This window comes from Dermochelys coriacea, chromosome 6, assembly GCF_009764565.3.
Source record: "Dermochelys coriacea isolate rDerCor1 chromosome 6, rDerCor1.pri.v4, whole genome shotgun sequence".
Lineage (NCBI taxonomy): Eukaryota > Metazoa > Chordata > Testudines > Dermochelyidae > Dermochelys > Dermochelys coriacea.
The window spans coordinates 41,258,171-41,280,360 of record NC_050073.1 but is presented as its reverse complement, the minus strand read 5'-3'; the positions used below and the strand labels follow the sequence as shown (position 1 = coordinate 41,280,360).

General features: G+C 40.1%; 1 protein-coding gene across 1 annotated transcript; it reads right to left on the bottom strand.

Annotated features, from left to right (window-relative positions):
• Positions 1-9,439: 9,439 nt before the first annotated feature.
• On the bottom strand, positions 9,440-21,980 carry LOC119857958 (small VCP interacting protein). Its single transcript, XM_038407566.2, has 4 exons — positions 21,673-21,980; positions 18,932-18,982; positions 12,661-12,777; positions 9,440-11,542 (listed from the first exon to the last, which is right to left on the bottom strand). Exons 1-4 carry the CDS (start codon positions 21,733-21,735, stop codon positions 11,528-11,530), a joined length of 246 nt encoding a protein of 81 aa, XP_038263494.1. The 5' UTR covers positions 21,736-21,980; the 3' UTR covers positions 9,440-11,527.
• Positions 21,981-22,190: the final 210 nt, after the last annotated feature.

Here is a 22,190-nt window from a genome sequence, read left to right as displayed (position 1 = left end):
TACCTTCTCACTGTAAATAGCCTGGGGAAGAAGTGCCCCACACACATGCCAGCATACAGGACTTTTCTAGTAGCTTACAAGAAATATGTTATTAGATACAAATCTTCCTGCTGATGCTGCCTTTGAGGACAGCATGAGATCCAAGTGAGGACATCTGATTAAGCCAAATCTTTATTGAAAACAAAAATTTCCTACGTTTGGGGAGCTTAAGTTTGGTGCAGCAGTAGCTTCAACAGTCAGACAGTCTTCTCTTAAGGGGGCTTCTTTCCAAAAGATGCCATAGACCATAGGAGTGATAATAAACTGCACAGCAAGTCCAAAGTCTCAGATAGTCTTTCAGATTAAAGGCTTTCCATTCCTTTAGTAAGGAAAGCCTACTTTACCATAAAGTGGTTCATTGTCTAGAGTATCCTTGGAGTGAGATGTGTTGGGTTCTCCTGGTCAAACCTTTAATGTAATTTGTGACAAGAAATGGAGTCCAACTTGATGGCTACACGGAAGTGGTGTTACACTCATGAATAGCCATCTTAAATGGTTACTTTGTGCATGTAAACTTGCAGGTGAGGGGTAATGGGGGGGGGGGGGGGACAGAGAAAGTACTGACTGAGCTTGCATAGAGGCCCTCAACCCTCACTGTTGAAGCTAGTACAGCAATCTCTTGGGGAACAATTAATCATCAAGGCCCTAAAATAAAAGGTACTCATCAAAAATACAACAGGTAAAATTAGTGAAAAGGTCTTTTAATAATTTACAACTATGATGCTAGAACTTTGAGCAAAAGTTCCCTGAAAACCCATGTTTGGAGAAGATGACTTCCAATGTCAACATTTATCATGTTCCCTATAACTTCCCATTAAAATGAAAAAAGATAATGAATAACTTAGCATGGTATGCATGATACAAATGCTGAATTATGATATCGAAATAGAAAGATGAATTCTTGAATGGTAAGAGTTTATACTTCTGGATAGTGGATGAGTTTGGATAGGATAATATTTGTGCCAAAGCCTTAGCCTAGATCTTTGCTTGGTATGAGTGTTGCTAATCTTTTATAGAGATTTGTTTAGTTAATGCTTATCACTTTTGTCCTAATTAGTCTAATAAATACACAAAACATAATGCTAAAAGTTCCTATACTGGGGGAAAAACAACAAAGAAATATGAAGACATAATGACATGAAAGTAGCTGTGATGGGGTATCCATCCCAGACAGGCCCTGATTGAGTTAATGAGGGCCAGAAGGGGCCAAGTAACCTTGTATACTGCACATGGGAAGGAACCAGGGATTGATAAAGCCTAATGGCAAATGGAGTCCATCTGAGGAGGTGTTAAAATTGGATTATAAACCATGAAGCAAGAGCAGGAAGGGGCTGAGCTGGGTTGGGCATTGTGCATGACTGACTGTAGGCTGGGGAGACTGAGAGCTGGGGCTTGGAACTCAGGGGAGTTTGGGTTGGTTGCTTAAGCAAAGCTGGGAATACTAGCTGACAGGGTGGAAGTCATGTTAGAAAATGAGGGAGAAGAAGCAAGGGATAAGGAAAACAGGATTGAAGAATATAAGATGTTGTATACTCCCTAATGAAAACTAGCTAAAGATGTTAATCCCCTGAACACAGTAGAAAGAATTAGGTGAAGTGCTAGAGATCTATTCAGAGCTAAAAATGCAGGATGGAGATTTATTCGTAGATTGCATACCTAAGGAATAGGCTGAGAAACTTCTTAAAACTACAATTTTAGGGAAACTAAAAGTAATTTGGCAGCTACCTAAATTTATGACAGAAGTAAGAGGGGTAACGGCGTTTCACTAGGCATGACTAAGGATGAAATTTCAAAGGGTGCAGATAAGGAGCGGGTGTTTGTTTAAACAACTGATTAGCTGGAGAAGGGGAGAACACAAACTATCCATAGCCATCTGAGTAACATGTAAAGGTGCAATGCTTCCTGATAGAAATAAGATAGGATATCAACTTTTCTACGTTAAACCCTATATCCTGGCTGCTTCTTAAATGTTATAAATGTCAAAGGTTTGGGCATGTGGCGGCTGTCTGTAAGGGCAAAACAAGGTGTGGTAAATGTGGACACTGCTTGTATGAACTGTATGGAAAGAACAAACCTAAAATGCAGCAATTGTGGGGATAAGCACAGTGCGGCATACAAAGGGTGTGCAGCAGTTGAACATGCTAAAGAGGTACAGAAAATTAAAACTATCCATTAGCTATCCCATGCAGAAGCTGGCAAAAGATATTCACAGCTGAATGTGGAGGAGGAAAATGCTGGTGAGGGAAAAGAGCTTTATCTCTCCTGCCATGAACCATAATAGATGACTATGTACTACTTGTAGGCAAAGAAAGTTGTAGCATTTATGAAAAGCGATTAACTGCATTTTACAGACAGGGAAGAACAAGAATAAAATGTAACAAAAGCAAATGCTTTTCCACTGCATATAGGCAATCTCTTGATAAACCACATTTTATGCAATTTTAAATGAACGTAATGTAGTTTAAACAGGGTTCTAACAGTTTTTTACTGGAATGCACATAATTTAACTCATGGTCAGGAGTTAAAGAACACCTTTTTTTTAAATGGAAAACAAACCTGACATGATGATGTGTACAAGAAACAGTTAGTGATAAATGATGTTTAGATTCTTGGGATATGATGTAATCAAATGTGACAGAGAAATAATGAGGGGGGCCTGTACTTATAAAGGAAGGTCTTGGTTACATTGACATGCACAAAATTTAAGTTTAGAATACAATGTTGAGATTCTTCTGAACAATAACATGTTTACAACCAGTGTAAACTAGACAGATTGATATAAACATGTTAATCTAGAATTGCAATTTAATGACATTAAAGGCCCATATATTTGTGGAGACCTTAATAGTAAATGATTAGGGGGAAGCAGAAAAACTAATTATAATGGCAAATGCTTATATCAGGTTATTGACATGCACAACCTGGTATTACTCAATACTGGAGAATCTACTCAGTTAATTCAGTGGATGGAACCTTTTCATGTTTAGATCTGGGGAATTGCAACAAGCAATACAGCAAGTAAATGCAGCTAGAAAAATCTACAAAGAAGGTGGAATAGGAAGCGATCACTTCCCTATGCTAATTACATATCAAGGCCTAGATAATGTTTAAAATACTGAAGGAATTCCTACCTGGAGCCTTAAAACAAACTGGGGACTCTTTAAGAATAAATGTGCTGAATATCTAAGTACCAATTGTATAAATGTAATGTAGAGGAAATTCATGATATAATAGACATAGCAGCCACCAACCTAGCTATATTAGTTTAATTGCCACAAACTCAAAAATCCAGCTCCCTGGTGGAGTGAAGGTTGTAAAGCTGCGATTAAATATAGGAATAAGGCATACAAACAAGCAAAAAGGACAATGAATGTCAAAGACCTAACGAACTATAAAGGATGTAAAGCAGTGGCACAAAATTAAAAAGGCAGAGAAACACTTTGAGAAAGTACTGTGGGAAAATGAACTGATTCCAAGGTTTCAGAGAAATATAGTTATTTATAAACACATTAAAAGTGAATGGAATAAACACATTTACACTTGGTCTTATAGAAAATGATAAAGTTGAAAGTTCTAATTTAGGAAAGCAAATCTTTTGGCAAGAGTTCCAAAAAGTTAGCAGTGATATAAAGTTTAGTGAACAAAAATGAATGTTTGAAGTTGAGCTCTTACATAGCTGGGTAGAATATAAGGATGAAATACTGAATTAAAAACTTCAGCATACAGGAACTCAAAAGCTGTAGACAAAAGTAAAAATATAGCTCCAGGTAAAGAGAGCACATGTAATGCAATGCTTAAGCACCTGCTGAAAGGGAGTTTGAGATTAAATTTCAATTAAAAATATGGGGAAAAGGAATACGATCAGCAGAATGGAATGAAGCAGTGGTTAATATGATAGGAAAACCTGGCAAATTACACCAGACCTGATGCATATAGATCTATTGCCTGCATCACTTGTGAGCAAAATATATTAAAAGAATGATAGATTAGTAGCATACTTACAAAAATATAAAGTGCACAAAGTAGAAAGGAAGATGTACAGTTGATCATATTTTCTGTTTCTAATCATGCATACAAAACCCATGAGGAACAGAGTTTGATAGCTGTCTTTTTGGACATTGAAAAAGTGCATGGCATGCTACAGAATGAAGGCTGTTGTATAAACTAGCCACAATTAGAATAAGAGGAAGAATGTTCTGGTGAATGAAACTTCTTAAGTGATAGAACCACACAAGTCAAAGTGGGGACAGCTTTGTTGAATAATTATAAACTTAGTAATGGCACTGTACAAGGGAGCATTAGCTACCCAACCTTGTTTAACATTCTAATGAATGATCTCCTCAAGAGTATATGGGCAGGAGTAGGTATTGCTCTATTTGGGGACTGTGCTATATGGGTCAATCATGGAAGACTAGATAGCTGTGGAGATTGAGGAAGAATGGAATGTATTTTTTTTTCTGTGTAGAGCCATACAGAACTTCTAAGAATGTAAAATTTTGAATGATGTTGAATCACAAACTAACTTGGGAGGATCAGATAGATGATATCAAGACTAAATGCAAAGATGGGAGGAATCTGCTTAAAAGTATTGCTGGGAACAATGTGTTCTTATCTGTACCCCACTTGATGCTGACAGGGCATTATTAAGACCAGTTAGATTATGGATGCCAAGCCTTCAACTCAGCTTTTGAATCAACACTAACAAAAATGGAGCCAATCCAAGACCAAGCTTATGGTGTGAGTATTATGACTCCATTGTGTGTGCTGCTGGTAGCAACTGGAGAAATCCTATACATTTAAGGATGAAACTTGTTAACCTTAGCCCAAGAGGTTAAATCTAATGGAAATTAGGAAGATAAGAGCCCTAAAGACTAAGAGGACTGTTGGGGAATTAGGTAGACTAGTACTCCTACATTCTAACAGGGTCAAGGGGGGGGAAGGAAGATCTGGAAGAAACTAATTTCTTTATTCATGGAGAAATCATTAGGTTTACAAAGCTCTTGTTTTATCTGAGAGGAATCTCTAGTCCTGCCTATTCTACTATAATAAAACTCTGCTTATCCTTTTCCTTTTTTCCTTTGCGGATTCACTGCTTGCTACTTCCCATGAGTAATGAATGAGGAGAGAAGCTGTGCAACAGAATAAAACTTATTACCTGATTTTCTTTCTAACAGTCTATCTCCAAATTCAACCCAAATTGAAAATGTTCTCTAAAGGCAGACGGACAAATATTGTCTTTAAATTAACCTTGTGTGTTTTGTCTAGTTGTCTTAATGCTAATAATTGGTTGGTTGGAGAGTTTCTACTCTTTTTGGTGACCTAAACTGAAGGGCAGAGCTTAGTCCTGGAGGCTCCAGTAACAACACTGGACTGCCTCCATATTCCACGGGTGGGGGGGCATTTGCCCATAAGAAACAAATTCAGAGAGAAGCTGTTAAAGAAAATTATCAAGCAAGAAATTTCTCCATCTCCAAATATATTGGTATGTAACTACTCATTGGAAAGAGGCACTGTAATTCATCCTCCTCAATAACATCATTTTAGCTACAAGTCTATTAGTTTCCATGGCAGAATCTTGCTAATTCTCACTCGGCTAACTTGTAAAATATCTTTTTTTTAAAAGTTTGGCCCTATTTCTCAGGAAAAACTTCAACTGGAAATAGCTGAGGTCTCCTATTACTAGATTTCCATTAATCTTACGGAATATATCCACTGTCATTGTTAAAATGAAGTGATATATTAAAAATAGTCATTTTAAAAACAAAATATATTGGTTTTGCCTCTGTAGCTCTTCTGTACAAAATGGTAATGTTCCCAACCAATTGAGGAAGGGAAGTAAAAACCCTTCAAATGCCTCTCAGTTCTTTTTCTTTCTGCAGGCCTGTGCAGATGTGAACCCAATCTTTATCCTGGTATTGGTTTTTATTTGGATAATGTATTTTAAAATGTGTACAAATTGTCATCTTTTTCTTGTTTTTTATGTGGACTTTCTGATAGGCTCACTCTGTATTAGAGATGGTGAGAGATCGGGGTTCAGGACTTGGGAGAAAGATAATGTCAGGACATGGACTCATCTTCATGGAGAATTCTCTGCTGGGTCCCTGACAAAGAAGGAACATTCATATCTATGAGAAAAGGATCCAGTTGCATGGGGCAGCATTATTCAAAGGGTTTTGCTCTGACAGTCTCAGTGGAAGTAATTTAAGAATTTGGGGAACCTAATAAGATTATGACCTGTCTTTTGTCCTGTTATCAGTCTAGTTGATTTGGTATTTTATTGGGATACTTGACTCCAAGGTCTACCTTTTGTGTTTCTGTTCAAGGAGGCTCAGACTTGCATTGCAGTTTGGATGGCAGTCATCTCATCCTGTAGAGAACAGTATTTTAAAGGTTTCATATGTATATAATGTCTGTATGTATATGTAAAATCATAACTTGTAAATCCATTGTATGGAAACTTTTAGTTTCCACAAGGCTTATGGGGGCTTTTATTGAGCCTCTGAGGACCAGTTTTCTCTTGGATCTTTCACTGAAGATTTCTTCCCTTGTGGCTGTAACATTTGCCAAAAGACCATCAGAACTGCTGACTTTGAAAGATCTTTCTTATTAAAATTTTCATAAGTGGTCTTGGATGTCCCTTTAAATTAGACTTTTTTTTTTTTTGGAGGGCAAGGGAGAACAAATAAGCTTCGTGATCTTCTGGGTTAAGTTGGTTGCACACTGACCCTGACCAAACAATGCATTTTATAGTAGTCTTCAAGATTGTGGCTTTTGGTGAAAAGTCCATTTCAATGTAGAGATAACTAAACAAATCTGAGGCTGTAAAGAGGCAAAAGTTGGTTCCTTATTCTCAATCCCCACAAAGCACAGTTCCAGAGTCAGACTTCATGAGTGATGCCCTTCTTTGAGATGTGGGACCCTGCAGTCCCATCACCTTAGACCCTGAAACTAGTGCTTTAGACCTCCCAGGGCCCATCCTCTCTATCACTTTATAGATGCTTTTTTAGAGTCCCACTTAGGATATGGGATGGCTCTCTAAACTCCTAGATTACTTCCCTGCCATGTTGTCCCCGAAGGGCATAAAGTACAGTTAGCAAAGGAATTCTTGACCACAGTTCTTTATGCTTAAAGAATAATCTGTTACAAATCTTTGCAAAAAAGTCCTGAAACCTGATCTCACCCCTTCTGAGTCAGGTTTGGTAGTCCCTCCTACCTTTCCCTTTCTAGCTAGTCTGCTTTGGATGTGGTAATGGTCATTGCCCCAGTTCAGAGAAGCCATGCCATCTGTTTAGCTGGAAAGCTTTCCTCTTGGCCTCTGTAGGCCCTTCATTAGGAAAAAATATATATATTGTTCCAGTACCAGAGGACAGCAGTTGAGAGATTATTGAAGTTGATGGCCCTAAAATGCCATCTTGATAGCTGCCAGGCTCAGGAAAGGGACTTGAGACCTGACTGAAGGCTCAGCTCAGAAGCTAGCTAGAATGCAATTCAATATACTTCCCTTGGAGAAGGCTAGAAGTGTGTTCAGCCTGGAATACAAAACAGTTATCAGTTTGATACAGACATTTCCCCCCCCCCCCCCCCCAGTAACAGTCTTGTTAATCACAAAAGCAGAGTATGGCTGGCCAAGTGCTTTTCATGGCCCTAGATGGGGGTGGGGGAAATCAAATGTTTTGGGGGATGGACCTGCCTCTTCTTATTCCAGGAAATTAGCGGGGCTTCTCCCTACCACTGTTACTTAAACTATTTGGAATTTGACTGGGCATATAGGGTGAAGGCCTTAAATTTGGAAAAAATTGAGACTTCAGAGGCAGTTTCTTTTCAGGCTAGAGGGTGGTAGAACATGTACAGCATGACAGAGTGAAGTAGTTATATTTCCTCCTTTCTAGCCTTTTAAAAAATACAATATTAACTTTGTAGCTTATGTTTAAATGTACCAGGGGATTGTGATAAATATACATGTTTTAAATTGTAGTTTTGATGGTTCTGGATTCATACAAATTATGCATTCTAAAGGAACACTAACTGCAGTAGATGCTATTAATGAGGATCTATTAAAACTTTTCTGCATAGACAAATTCTAAAGGCTTTCTCCAAAAATGACCATTTGTCAATCTAATTTGACTACTAATCTTATTTTTACATTAGTGGCTGTAGATACAAGTTGGTCCAATTTTCCTTTGATATCCATCTCTACCACCACTTCAGATTTACAGTATAATCACTAAAAATGGCAGATCTAGAAACAAAATGACAGCAAATGGAGGAATATCATTCCCATTTAAGACCCTCATCCTGCAGTCTTTCCAACTGCAAACATCTGTAATCCTACATAAAATGTTTGTTTGCATCTTAATTATGATTTTGTTTTACAAAAATCCTTTTAATTTCAACAGGACATGTTTTAGTTGGATTTCAGACATGCAGTGTTGCTATCTTATCAGGGTGATGACCCCATGCAAATAGCATCCTGATTTCTTCAAAAACTACTTATTCCTTGACCTACTTCCATTTAGTGGAAGAATGGGGAGAATCAACTATTAATAGACTAAAAGTGTGTGCAGGAAAACCTACATCAATTCTTGGTTTCATGGCGTATACAAAAATATATGCACATATTTAACAATACGTACACTGAAGCATGCAAACACTCCTAAACATGCTGAATCTTTAAGGCCTTCATGCTGCAACTGGATTTGTACTGATGGACCCCTAGATCCAGAGTATGACTGAAGCCAGAACTCTATACAGGTACAAAGGTCTACCTGCACAGATCAAATTGCAGCATAAGGGCTTAAATTTATACAGGGAAGATAACTTTATAAATGGATGGGGAGAGACTGGAAAAAAGTACATTTATCACTGAAGGGAAAAAATTCAGTTATAATAAAAACCCAAAAAGAGTTCCACACTCAAGTATAGAATTGTCAGCTTCCATAAGCAGCATATACTTTGGCATAAGGATATGATTTCATAGAGCATGTAAATGATTAAAAAATTAAGGGGATAAATTCTGGATCCCTTGACCTCAATGGCAAAATTACCACAGACTTCAGTGAGGCATTGTTTAGAACTCTGGTTTTTTTTCTTCCTAGGATCTGTACAGAAGACAGGTACATATTAAATCATATTTTGCAATCAAATGTATTTAATTTTACATTCTTTTCAGATAGGGCAACCCCAGACTTTGTCCATTTATTTTGTAAATACAGTAAATTGAGATACAATTGTAGAGTCTCTATTATTCTTCACTAAAAACAAGTACAAAGCACTCCATTAACTTTTTATGCAGAAAGGCAGGAGTTTGTGGAATGGGGGGGGCTAAAAAATTATTCTGGGATTACTCTACTTAAAGTCCACTCAGTGTTGTAATCTGTTTTGTTTTTCCTATTGTGGCTGAGTTTTTCCATTGACAAGATCTCCTGTACTTTCTGAAACCACCAATACAAGTGGGTAAACAGATTTCCATATCACTTTTTTGAGCAGTTCATCTAGCTCAATAGACTTTGGACTTTCTTCTCTACCCTAAGATACGAAAAACTATGAACCTAATCCTCTAAAATGCCAAATACTTTTGAATGTTTTTAAAGTCAATATATCTGAAAGAACTCTGACTCTCGCAAGACTAGACTGTTAAAACTTAAAGATAGTACTCATTTACATAAATCAAAGTTAAGTCACTGAGCAGTTAAGAGCTGGCACGAAGAATAATGTCACACTTAAGAGGACAACACTTATTTACATTTGTCTCCTGGCTGACTACTGAGCCACAATGCAGTGTAAGTGCATGAATGCAGAGGTTAACTCCAAGTAACACAAATTCCTGATCAACAAACTCCGCCACCCTTCCCCCTGCAAAAAAAAAAAAAACCCACACCCACAACCCAACCCTCTGCAAAACTCTACAACCATTAAAGTAACACTTTAATGGCACAACAAATTGTTTTGGCATAGTCACACTGTAGGATACTCACTCTACTAGAAATCCTGGACAGAAAGTTGCACATTAAACATACACTATTTTATAAGTCTTCCATTGTAGTTTAATTCAGTAAAACGGGAATAGAACACTGAATAGGGCAAATGCCCACACAAAGTAAATGTGAGGTATCACTATCTTCTGTGATGGCGACTGCTTTTGTCAGTAAACTAACAGTAGTATACTCTTGTTAAGAATTCCTTTGCTAGGAAGGCAGAAGCCAGAAAGCTAGTTCTTTCAAGAAAGTGGACTTGATAGTGTATTTAATCCAAGTAACACTTCCACGGTCTAACCTGGGTCAAAAATGGAGTCACTAGGACATGAATAGGCCAAACAGTGCCCTCCAGGGAAAATAAAAGTTGTATTTTTACTGCATGAGGATCGTTTCTAAATTCCCTCATCTACTCCGTAGCGTTCTGAGGTCGCTTCTAATTTTGGAATTAGTTCATAATACATCAGTTTAGTTAGCTGTAAATAATCAAAAGCAGTTTCACATTTGGGAAAAGGATTACAGACATTCCTTGATACAAAAGAGCAGTAAAAGTGTTTCTAGCACTTGGAAAATATTATTGTACTATATATAGTTAAGCCACCCAGGTAGTACAGAAGATTTTAGGAAATAAACTATCCAAGAGATGACTTAATACGTCTTTTCCTTTTCTATTTTTTAATATTTCCAGAAGTACACCACCCCCCCTTGTGGTGCAAAAAAGAACAACATAGCCAACAATGTTTAACTAATAGCATTAGCTTCTAGTACATATAATATAATTATGTACTCAAAAGAAATCCATAATCGGTGAATCAATGAAAAGAGAACAGGCATAAGACCACATAAAATATTTACCTCAATAAAAGCATGTAAAGTGATTTATAATTCAAAGTGATTTTTTTATAGCACATTTCACAAAATCTCAATTTGCAGAAGCCAAGTTTTTCCAAAAGCCTTTTAAAGGCACTAAATTCACAGGTGACTAACCAATAAATAGTACAAAAGAGGTGGACAGCAGCACATGTATTTTACTATAAGCATCTAGAGAAGATAATTTTTTTTTTTTTTAAACAAAGAGGGAGACAAAGTTCATTACAAAACTTTAAATAAACGCTAAAACAAAAAGAAAAACTCCCACACACTAAAAGTTACCCAAGCTGTGCATAAGTTAGTTTCAAGAGCAAAAATAAAATAGAGTGAATGTATCACATTAAATACTAAGTTTGTTCCCAAATAACTGTGCATCTCCCACTGTCCACCCCACCCAAAAGTTGAAGCATGAGACGTTTAAAAAAAATGACAAGTTTTGGCCACCTTTGTTTTGCATTCTGAGATTCTTGTTTGAAAAATATTCTTAGCATACACCTCTATCCTCTGTCGTACTGCAATGGCAAAGTACTGTTGAATCTTCATATGCAAACAGCAAAAGCCACACAATGAATAAGTGCCACTCAGCTGCAGAAACTGGCAAGTTATTGGCAGTATTTGACCCTCTTCTTTTCAAATGCCACACTTCTTTATCCAACCTGCCACTAGAAAAATAAAACAAAGTTGTATGTATGCAGTAAATTCAGTGATTTATTACAATCCATGTATTTCATTGAAATCCACCAATACTTTTTATGTGCAACAAGAGGCGGCACAACTTTCTAGATACTATCCCTGTCTCAAAAAGATACTATCCCTGTCCCTATCATCTAAAAGGAAATCAGTAACTTATTAAAAAGGCAAGGGAGAGGGAAATAAGCATATATAAAGTATAGAGAAAAAAAAAACAGATGCACACCAAATATACATAACTGCCCCCTTGCCTGTTTATTATTAATTGGCTAATTTCTTATAAGCACAGAGGAAAAAACATGGGTTTTTGAAGGTTGCCATCTTACAAGTATGGGTAAGTAAGAGTGTTCCATGTGCAGGGAGCAGCCTGGAATAAGGTGTGAATATGACTGTGGGAGAAGCTGATAAATGGGAAGTCAATATTAGCTTAATGGTGGTGCAATGCAGTAAGAGACAGGAATGGATAAGTGGGGAAGGACAGAGCTGTGAAAAGCCTTGAAGGTTAGGAAAAGTAGCTTGCGCTTTGTGGTACAAAAGGGAGACCTAGTGGAAGAATTCAAAGAGGGTGGGGGTATATAGTAAGACAACACGAAGGAAGATGAATGATCTTAGAAGCTGCATTTTGAATGGATTGGAGGGAAGGGTCAAATGGGTACTGGAGAAATAAGTAGAGGCAGCTGCAACAGTCAATATGAGATAAAGAGTCTGATCAAGATTTTGCTGTGGGAATAAAAAGGAAAGGCTGCATCTTAGAAACTTGACAGGAATTGAAGCCCTGAAAAATTTGTACACAACCTAGATATGCAGGTCAAAGGAAGAAGAAATTAAATAGGACTCAGATGATTGGCTTTTGTGACTGGGAGCAGGGTGATACTGTCAATAACTGCTGAGAAAGCAAGTGGATAAGAAGGATCTGGAATAAAACATGGGACATGTTAAGTTTACTTTTGCTTTCTATTTGTGCTTACTTTGTTTTATATAGTTCTTTAATAGATGTATACAGACAAAACTGAACTTACTAATAAAGCTAGTTAAATCCAAAACCAAATATTTTAAAAAAGGATTTAACAAAGTGAATCTTAAAACTTACTCTAAGTCCGCCTCCTCCTCCTCCAGAGCTTGAAGATGCAATTTGTTTCTCCATTTCCTCCTGTTTCTTTTTCTTTTGCTCCACAGAAAGTGGGTTCTTAACACCCCGAGAGGTGGCCTTTAGGGAAATAAGACTGGATAAAATACTGCAGTCCAATTTCTTTTCAAAGAAATAAAATCTTGACAACTATATTTTGTGGGTTTCTATTTGGAAGCAATATTGAAACACTAATTAATACTAGTATGCAACACAGCAGCATAATTTTTTAAGGTGCTTTTTCACATTGCACAGTATTTGCCAGTGATGGCAATGGGGTATTCTTTCATTTGCATTTACATATCCAGATGGGCATAATTTAATGAGTAGCATGTGGTTTGTATTCAAATTGTAAAATTAAACGTTTCCCCCTCCCCTTCAAGAAGTCCCATCACTTTGATCCTGCAGTTTTTCCAATTGGTATGAACTCCATATTCTTGCCCTCACCAATTGAATTTTAACTTAGAAAGCTTATGCTCAAATAAATTTGTTAGTCTCTAAGGTGCCACAAGTCCTCCTTTTCTTTTTGCGAATACAGACTAACACAGCTGCTACTCTGAAACTTAGAAAGGATGGTTCAAGCAGTCAGCTGCATCCAAGAACCCAAACTGTTATTTTATATGGCATTACTGCCCCACCTTCTCTTAAGACATGGATTTCTGTAAGTACTGGGCATCCTATGGCTAACAGAGCGATATTAGCCAAGCGGTCTCATTACAATTTACAATAAGTGCATGAGGGGAGATGACAGATTTAGTTCCCACATCTACAGTCCTTATTTGCACCCTACTGAGGGGCCCTGCTTAGGATGTGTGAAACCAAGGTTCAAATCCTCTACCACAAATATCCTCTGTGACCCTGGGCAAGTCACTATTTGTGCCTCAATTGTCCATCTGTAAAATAGGGTTAATAGTACTTTCCCCTATTTCATAGGGGTGTTCTGAGGATATATACATTAAAAGATTGAGGCACTGAGATACTGTGGTGATGGGGCCATAAGTACCTAAATTAGAGCGATATACGGTTCTAAAACATGAATACCACGGCCGGACACAATAGCTTCTTTTTCCTCTTACTTATTCTGAGATCTGAACTTAACAGATTTTTTAATGCACTTCTAAATTATAATTTAGAGCTATAACACTACATGTGAGCAACAGAAAAAGTAAGAAGAAAAGGAGTACTTGTGGCACCTTAGAGACTAACAAATTTATTAGAGCATAAGATTTCGTGAGCTACAGCTCACTTCATCGGATGCATTTGGTGGAAAAAACAGAGGAGAGATTTATATACACACACACAGAGAACATGAAACAATGGGTTTATCATACACACTGTAAGGAGAGTGATCACTTAAGATAAGCCATCACCAACAGCAGGGGGGGGAAGGAGGAAAACCTTTCATGGTGACAAGCAAGGTAGGCTAATTCCAGCAGTTAACAAGAATATCAGAGGAACAGTGGGGGGTGAGGTGGGGGGGAGAAATACCATGGGGAAATAGTTTTACTTTGTGTAATGACTCATCCATTCCCAGTCTCTATTCAAGCCTAAGTTAATTGTATCCAGTTTGCAAATTAATTCCAATTCAGCAGTCTCTCGTTGGAGTCTGTTTTTGAAGCTTTTTTGTTGAAGTATAGCCACTCTTAGGTCTGTGATCGAGTGACCAGAGAGATTGAAGTGTTCTCCAACTGGTTTTTGAATGTTATAATTCTTGACGTCTCATTTGTGTCCATTCATTCTTTTACGTAGAGACTGTCCAGTTTGGCCAATGTACATGGCAGAGGGGCATTGCTGGCACATGATGGCATATATCACATTGGTAGATGCGCAGGTGAACGAGCCTCTGATAGTGTGGCTGATGTGATTAGGCCCTATGATGGTATCCCCTGAATAGATATGTGGACAGAGTTGGCAACAGGCTTTGTTGCAAGGATAGGTTCCTGGGTTAGTGGTTCTGTTGTGTGGTGTGTGGTTGCTGGTGAGTATTAGCTTCAGACTGGGGGGCTGTCTGTAAGCAAGGACTGGTCTGTCTCCCAAGATCTGAGAGAGCGATGGCTCGTCCTTCAGGATAGGTTGTAGATCCTTGATGATGCGTTGGAGAGGTTTTAGTTGGGGGCTGAAGGTGATGGCTAGTGGCGTTCTGTTGTTTTCTTTGTTGGGCCTGTCCTGTAGTAGGTGACTTCTGGGTACTCTTCTGGCTCTGTCAATCTGTTTCTTCACTTCAGCAGGTGGGTATTGTAGTTGTAGGAATGCATGATAGAGATCTTGTAGGTGTTGGTCTCTGTCTGAGGGGTTGCAGCAAATGCGGTTATAGCGTAGCGCTTGGCTGTAGACAATGGATCGAGTGGTATGATCTGGATGAAAGCTAGAGGCATGTAGGTAGGAATAGCGGTCAGTAGGTTTCCGATATAGGGTGATGTTTATGTGACCATCGCTTATTAGCACCGTAGTGTCTAGGAAGTGGATCTCTTGTGTGGACTGGTCCAGGCTGAGGTTGATGGTGGGATGGAAATTGTTGAAATCATGGTGGAATTCCTCAAGAGCTTCTTTTCCATGGGTCCAGATGATGAAGATGTCATCAATGTAGCGCAAGTAGAGTAGAGGCATTAGGGGACGAGAGCTGAGGAAGCGTTGTTCTAAGTCAGCCATAAAAATGTTGGCATACTGTGGGGCCATGCGGGTACCCATCGCAGTGCCGCTGATTTGAAGGTATACATTGTCACCAAATGTGAAATAGTTATGGGTCAGGACAAAGTCACAAAGTTCTGCCACCAGGTTAGCCGTGACAGTATCGGGGATACTGTTCCTGACGGCTTGTAGTCCATCTTTGTGTGGAATGTTGGTGTAGAGGGCTTCTACATCCATAGTGGCTAGGATCCCACCATCAACCTCAGCCTGGACCAGTCCACACAAGAGATCCACTTCCTGGACACTACGGTGCTAATAAGCGATGGTCACATAAACACCACCCTATATCAGAAACCTACTGACCGCTATTCCTACCTACATGCCTCTAGCTTTCATCCAGATCATACCACTCGATCCATTGTCTACAGCCAAGCGCTACGATATAACCGCATTTGCTGCAACCCCTCAGACAGAGACAAACACCTACAAGGTCTCTATCATGCATTCCTACAACTACAATACCCACCTGCTGAAGTGAAGAAACAGATTGACAGAGCCAGAAGAGTACCCAGAAGTCACCTACTACAGGACAGGCCCAACAAAGAAAACAACAGAACGCCACTAGCCATCACCTTCAGCCCCCAACTAAAACCTCTCCAACGCGTCATCAAGGATCTACAACCTATCCTGAAGGACGAGCCATCGCTCTCTCAGATCTTGGGAGACAGACCAGTCCTTGCTTACAGACAGCCCCCCAATCTGAAGCAAATACTCACCAGCAACCACACACCACACAACAGAACCACTAACCCAGGAACCTATCCTTGCAACAAAGCCTGTTGCCAACTCTGTCCACATATCTATTCAGGGGATACCATCATAGGGCCTTATCACATCAGCCACACTATCAGAGGCTCGTTCACCTGCGCATCTACCAATGTGATATATGCCATCATGTGCCAGCAATGCCCCTCTGCCATGTACATTGGCCAAACTGGACAGTCTCTACGTAAAAGAATGAATGGACACAAATCAGACGTCAAGAATTATAACATTCAAAAACCAGTTGGAGAACACTTCAATCTCTCTGGTCACTCGATCACAGACCTAAGAGTGGCTATCCTTCAACAAAAAAGCTTCAAAAACAGACTCCAACGAGAGACTGCTGAATTGGAATTAATTTGCAAACTGGATACAATTAACTTAGGCTTGAATAGAGACTGGGAATGGATGAGTCATTACACAAAATAAAACTATTTCCCCATGGTATTTCTCCCCCCCACCCCACCCCCCACTGTTCCTCTGATATTCTTGTTAACTGCTGGAATTAGCCTACCTGCTTGTCACCATGAAAGGTTTTCCTCCTTCCCCCCCCTGCTGTTGGTGATGGCTTATTTTAAGTGATCACTCTCCTTACAGTGTGTATGATAAACCCATTGTTTCATGTTCTCTGTGTGTGTGTATATAAATCTCTCCTCTGTTTTTTCCACCAAATGCATCCGATGAAGTGAGCTGTAGCTCACGAAAGCTTATGCTCTAATAAATTTGTTAGTCTCTAAGGTGCCACAAGTACTCCTTTTCTTTTTGCGAATACAGACTAACACGGCTGCTACTCTGAAACCTGAAAAAAAAGAAAAAGTAAGGTTAAATCTATGCTGAGAGGAAAGAGGAACAGCTTATCAGTCACCACCACCTTGGTTTTGTGCTAACAGTCAAAGCAGAGTTGTGACAAAGCAAGACTGTAGACGGAGTAAGAATTTGAAGAGAGGCATTAAGCTGTCAGTGCAATATAAAAGATGAAGTAGGGTGATCTGAACAGTATATTAGATTAGCATATTATTTGCACAGGAACAGAATGACACTAGCTGCAGCATGGTCTGAACACAGGGCTGGAAGCCTTAGTTCTAATTCCAATTTGGACACCAACTCACTGATGTACGTACTTAGTCCCTAGTCATTTAAACTCACTCACACAAATCAACAGACTACTCATGTGTCAAGTTACATGTTTGTAGAATAGGACCTTTACTTTGTGTTTGTTTCCACCATCTACTACAGTGGTGGCCAACCTGTGGCTCCAGAGCCACATACAGCTCTTCAGAAGTTAATATGCGGCTCCTTGTATAGGCACCAACTCCGGGGCTGGAGCTACAGGCGCCAACTTTCCAATATGCCAGGAGGTGCCCACTGCTCAACCCCTGGCTCTGCCACAGGCCCTGCCCCCACTCCACCCCTTCCCGCCCCCTCCCCTGAGCCTGCCATACCATCGTTCTTCCCACTCCCCCTCCGAGCCTCCTGCACGCCATGAAACAACTGATCAGAGGTGCGGTGAGGGAGGGGTAGGCACTGATCAGCAGGACTTCCGGTGGGCGGGAGGCACTGCTGATGCATTAATTACTGTGGCTCTTTGGAAATGTACATTGGTAAATTCTAGCTCCTTTTCAGGCTCAGGTTGGCCATCCCTGATCTACTATATCTCTTCCTATATGGTATTTATCTACCTACTACTCAGGGTTGTTGCAAGGATATACATTTAGAAAGTACTCTGAGATTCAAAACACTGTAGATGTACTAAATCTTTTTTTTTTTTTTTAATTAAAATGAAGGCCAAAGCAAACCAAAAAAATTTTAATAAAAAGGCCTTTAAATGCTGCTATAATAATTTAGAAAGTGCTTTTATCCATGACTCAAATAATAATCATGATCTTTTAAAAAGTAGCTAACAGAACAAGCCCGTATCAGCAAAAGGCCAACAAACTATACAGAGAACAACCAACAATGTTCATACAATACACCCATTCATTATCTTCAGATTTCAGCTGCATATTTGAAATTCATCAAAACACTATAGAGAATTTAGGTTATGCAGTGTTTAAAAAAAGTCTGGTCAAGTGCAAATAAGGCTACAGTTCCTTTGCTTTAGGTTTCTGTACATGTTTCCACCTTCCTATTATTACTTCTGCCCTAAGGCACATACTACCTCCACTTTCCTAAGTTTAAGACCTCCTAGCTTCAACACCCAAGTCCCCAACTTTTCAGGTCCAGAGTCTGTCAATGCCACCGCATAATTGACTGGGATGAGGAAAGAGACCCACATTTCCCCCTGTTAATGAAGCGAACAGCCAAGAAATTCAGCTATGTTGAGCTTTTAGAAGAAGCAAGTCTCAAAATAACACTTGCAAATGCTGCCAAAACAATTAAATATCTTTGAAAAATGCAACTGAAATCTTTGGTATTTGTGGTTAAAGTAAAACAAAAATATCACTGACAAAAATCAATTTCTCTTTGGTTTAAAAGAACTTTCCAGCTTTGCATTCACATTTTATAATGGCAGGGATTTTCAATGGTGCTAATAGCAGTTTGAATTTCAATGGGAGTCAGGTGCCTAACTATCTTAAGATCCTTTCAAAATCCCCGTCAATGTTCCATGACATCATTATATAAATACCCATCAAATCAGTAACATGACAGCCAAATGCAATGATAAATTCCACTTGCCGATAGTCCACGTATGCTGTTCAGCTGCATTTCGGCAAAGAGAGCTCTGGTATTTTCCATTTTAAAACCAGTGGCTACATAACAAGTTTCTGAATAAATGTAATGTTACCTCCATCTGCCTCTTTTCTGCAGCTTCCGCAAGTTGTCGTCTTTTACTTTCCTACAGAAAATTTGAAAAAAGGAGTTTTGTTCCATTGTAGTAGAGAAAGCAGAATAAATTGTTTAACAATGAAAATATAGTAGTTTTTAAAAAGATTAAATGATATAATGCATAGACTACTCCACGTCCGTTCCTTGTCATTCATATGAACAATGGAAGTCATTTAATCAAATTCTGAATTGAAGTCAAACGGCAGCTGCTTCTTCTCTCTGTTTTAAGTATTAAAGTAACTACATAAGGACAGGGTTCAGAGTAGCAGCCGTGTTAGTCTGTATCCGCAAAAAGAAAAGGAGTACTTGTGGCACTTTAGAGACTAACAAATTTATTTGAGCATAAGCTTTCGTGAACTCTGTAGCTCACGAAAGCTTATGCTCAAATACATTTGTTAGTTTCTAAGGTGCCACAAGTACTCCTTTTCTTTTTGCGTAAGGACAGTATGCTTTTGGTTACTAAGATGGTAGAAAAGGAGTATTGTGGCACCTTAGAGACTAACAAATGTATTTGAGCATAAGCTTTCGTGAGCTACAGCTACTCTGAAACCTGTTAAGATGGTAGAGTGTTATTGCTGCTATGATGTATTCCATTCTTTGAGTAACAATAGTTAGTGTCATGCAGATATATCCATTAGAAGGCCATATTTCAGGTGACTTGCATCTTTACCGCCAAAAAAAAAAAATCATTCTAGGATGAAACCTACAATAAGAAGGTGAATATGGCAGAGAAATGGACACAGTGCATAAGATGTTCTTATCATCTGAGGAGAAAAGAAAAATGAGATCTTGGTACGATTGCCGTTTTCCTGAGGGCCTCATGAAAATGAGGCACATGTCTCATGAGGTTATCACAAGCATAAATATTTTAAAAACAAACATCATGGAACCTCTGATAGTGACGTTTACAAAACAACTGTAACTAGAATAGCTATTACTATAAATGGATTTTCACTGAATATAAGTTCACTAAAACCAGGCTCCACAGTTTTCCAGAGTTAGAAGAGAAGATTTATTTCCTTATCAGTTAAATCCCAACCAGGATCTTGATCCAACAATCAAGACAGCTAGCCTAGGCCCCTAAACCTATGAAGAGTCCCACTGATTCTGAATTCAGTGGGTTTCCACAAGGATGCAGGGAACTTTGCTAAGAAGATTGGTACCCATATCAGTAATAAATGGTAGTGATGGAATATGTGAAATGAGTTCACCATCTTAGTAAAGTTTCTAGTAGGAGGGTGCCTATAACAAACAGGAGTGTAACAGAGAGACCAAGGATTAAATGGGCATAAAGACAGAATTACCCTCTCCCTCATAAGAGATGGTCTCTCCAGATCTCTCTCTTTGTGCTCCTGCAGATACTTCAAGTGGAGGACACCTGTGACTGAGACTGACAAACTCCAAATTATGTTAATTTTAGTTCATGATAGAGGTTTCAGGCATGGATCAGCATTCATGTGACTCTCCCCGTCAGTACGCAGCCTGGGGAAGCTAATAATGCAACAAGCGACCAAATTCGGTGATGAATCTAGTCATGTGCCTCCAGAGGCATGTTGCACACATGCTAAGAAGAAGGGATCGTATCCTATGGTTTTTGTTCTCTGGTTACATAATGTGTGGTGAGATACTAACCTGGCAGTACCGGCTGGTAGAAGGACAGTATAAAATAAATAACAGGATTTTCAATGTTTTAAAACATTTTAAAATGATACTCAATTTGACAAACTAATTTTTAAAAGTATGTTTGGATTTTGTTTTTTTAGTTCTGAAGCCTTTTCTGTTGATGTTTATAATCTCCCTTTTCCCCCTGACTCCCTGCCAATCAAGGAAGAAACTGACCAGCAAACATTCATATGAGACTACTCAGATGTGCAAACACTTGCAAGATCCGGTCTGTACAGGGCAAAGAGTGAAACTGTTATACCAAGAGCGGTCAAATGCCCAGAGCAGACAGGATGGAATGAGAGAAAAATCTCTGGTTGCCCATCAACTTCTTTCAGTTACAAGACCTAAATTAAGTCGAACATTTTCTCACAAAATTATTATTTTCTAGTTGACCGTGTCCCTTTAAAGCAAAATGCGCTTAACAAAAACAAACCTAGAGCGCTAGGGACCTGCTTCTGCAGATCCACGAAAGATCAATGATGTATTTTTTTTTTTTTGTAATTAAAGGGTATATTTAACCCTTAATTATACATCGAGGGCTTAATTCCCTCTGTGCCCCCCCACCCCCCATATTAAAAACGCAGTCTTTTAACGGGATCTCTGACTGCGTGTATGTCACTGGAGCATGTTACGGGTGCGCCTTTGGGAGGCACCAACCCTCACTGCACCCCAGGTGGGCTGAGCGACCACAGCGCGCAGATGTTCAGTCCCTAGGCTGGACGAGGGCGGCAGCAGCAACTGCCCCGCCTCTGCTCTGCGGCGTTATTTTAATCCTGCAATGAGGGGGAAACCACCCCAGGGAAAGTCGCCTCTCTCTGGGGGTAATTTCAAAACCCGACAGAAATAGAAAAACAAACCGCTCGCCCCGGGGGGGGGGGGACCCCGGAGGAGGCAGCTGAGAGGCGGCGGCACCGGCTGGGGGGCCTGCTCCGGGGTGGGAGGTCCCTGCCCAGCTTGAGCGCGGAGGGGCCCAGCTAGGGCGTGTCGGGGGGAGAGGCGCTGGGCTCCCGCGGGGGGGGCGGGGGGGCTACTCACCGGGTCGGGCGTCTCCACCACGTCCTCGGCGGCTCCCCCCAAGCAGGGTAGGCAGAGCCCCATGCCGGGCCCCGGGCCGTCTAGCGCTCGCCCTCCCGGCTCAGGCCGCGGGAGCTCCGGGGACGAGCCGCGACGCTCCCGCCCGGCACGGTCAGCGCGCGGAGGCCGGCAGGGCCCGCCCAGTTCTGGGATCGGGGCACACGGCGCCACCTGCAGCTCCGGAGCCGCCGCCGCCGCGGGGTGGGCGGGGCGGAGGCCGCCGGGAAGTTGGCGGGAGCCGGCGCTCCAGCGTGGGCCTGTTACCGAGGGGCTCGGCTGCGGCCGGCTTTGCGGGGCTTCCTAGATATGGGCTCAAAGCCTCTGGCCGTTACTGAACAGGCGGGAGCTGGCAGGGGCTTGTCCTTACAAACGTACTAAGCAGCCCCGGGCTCCGGTGTCGACGCGAGAAAGTTGCCGTACACCTTTGCATTGTTTTTGTAAAGTGATTGTAGTCAAACCAGTGCAGCTCTCTCTGCGGA

What these genes read in the sequence shown, in the direction of transcription:
- LOC119857958 (XM_038407566.2), bottom strand. Translation starts at nt 21,735, where the DNA reads ATGGGGCTCTGCCTACCCTGCTTGGGGGGAGCCGCCGAGGACGTGGTG. An exon ending in TGGTGGAGACGCCCGACCCG is followed by an intron (nt 18,983 to 21,672) that starts GTGAGTAGCCCC and finishes AATTTTCTGTAG; the next exon opens with GAAAGTAAAAGACGACAACT. An exon ending in CAGAAAAGAGGCAGATGGAG is followed by an intron (nt 12,778 to 18,931) that starts GTAACATTACAT and finishes ATTTCCCTAAAG; the next exon opens with GCCACCTCTCGGGGTGTTAA.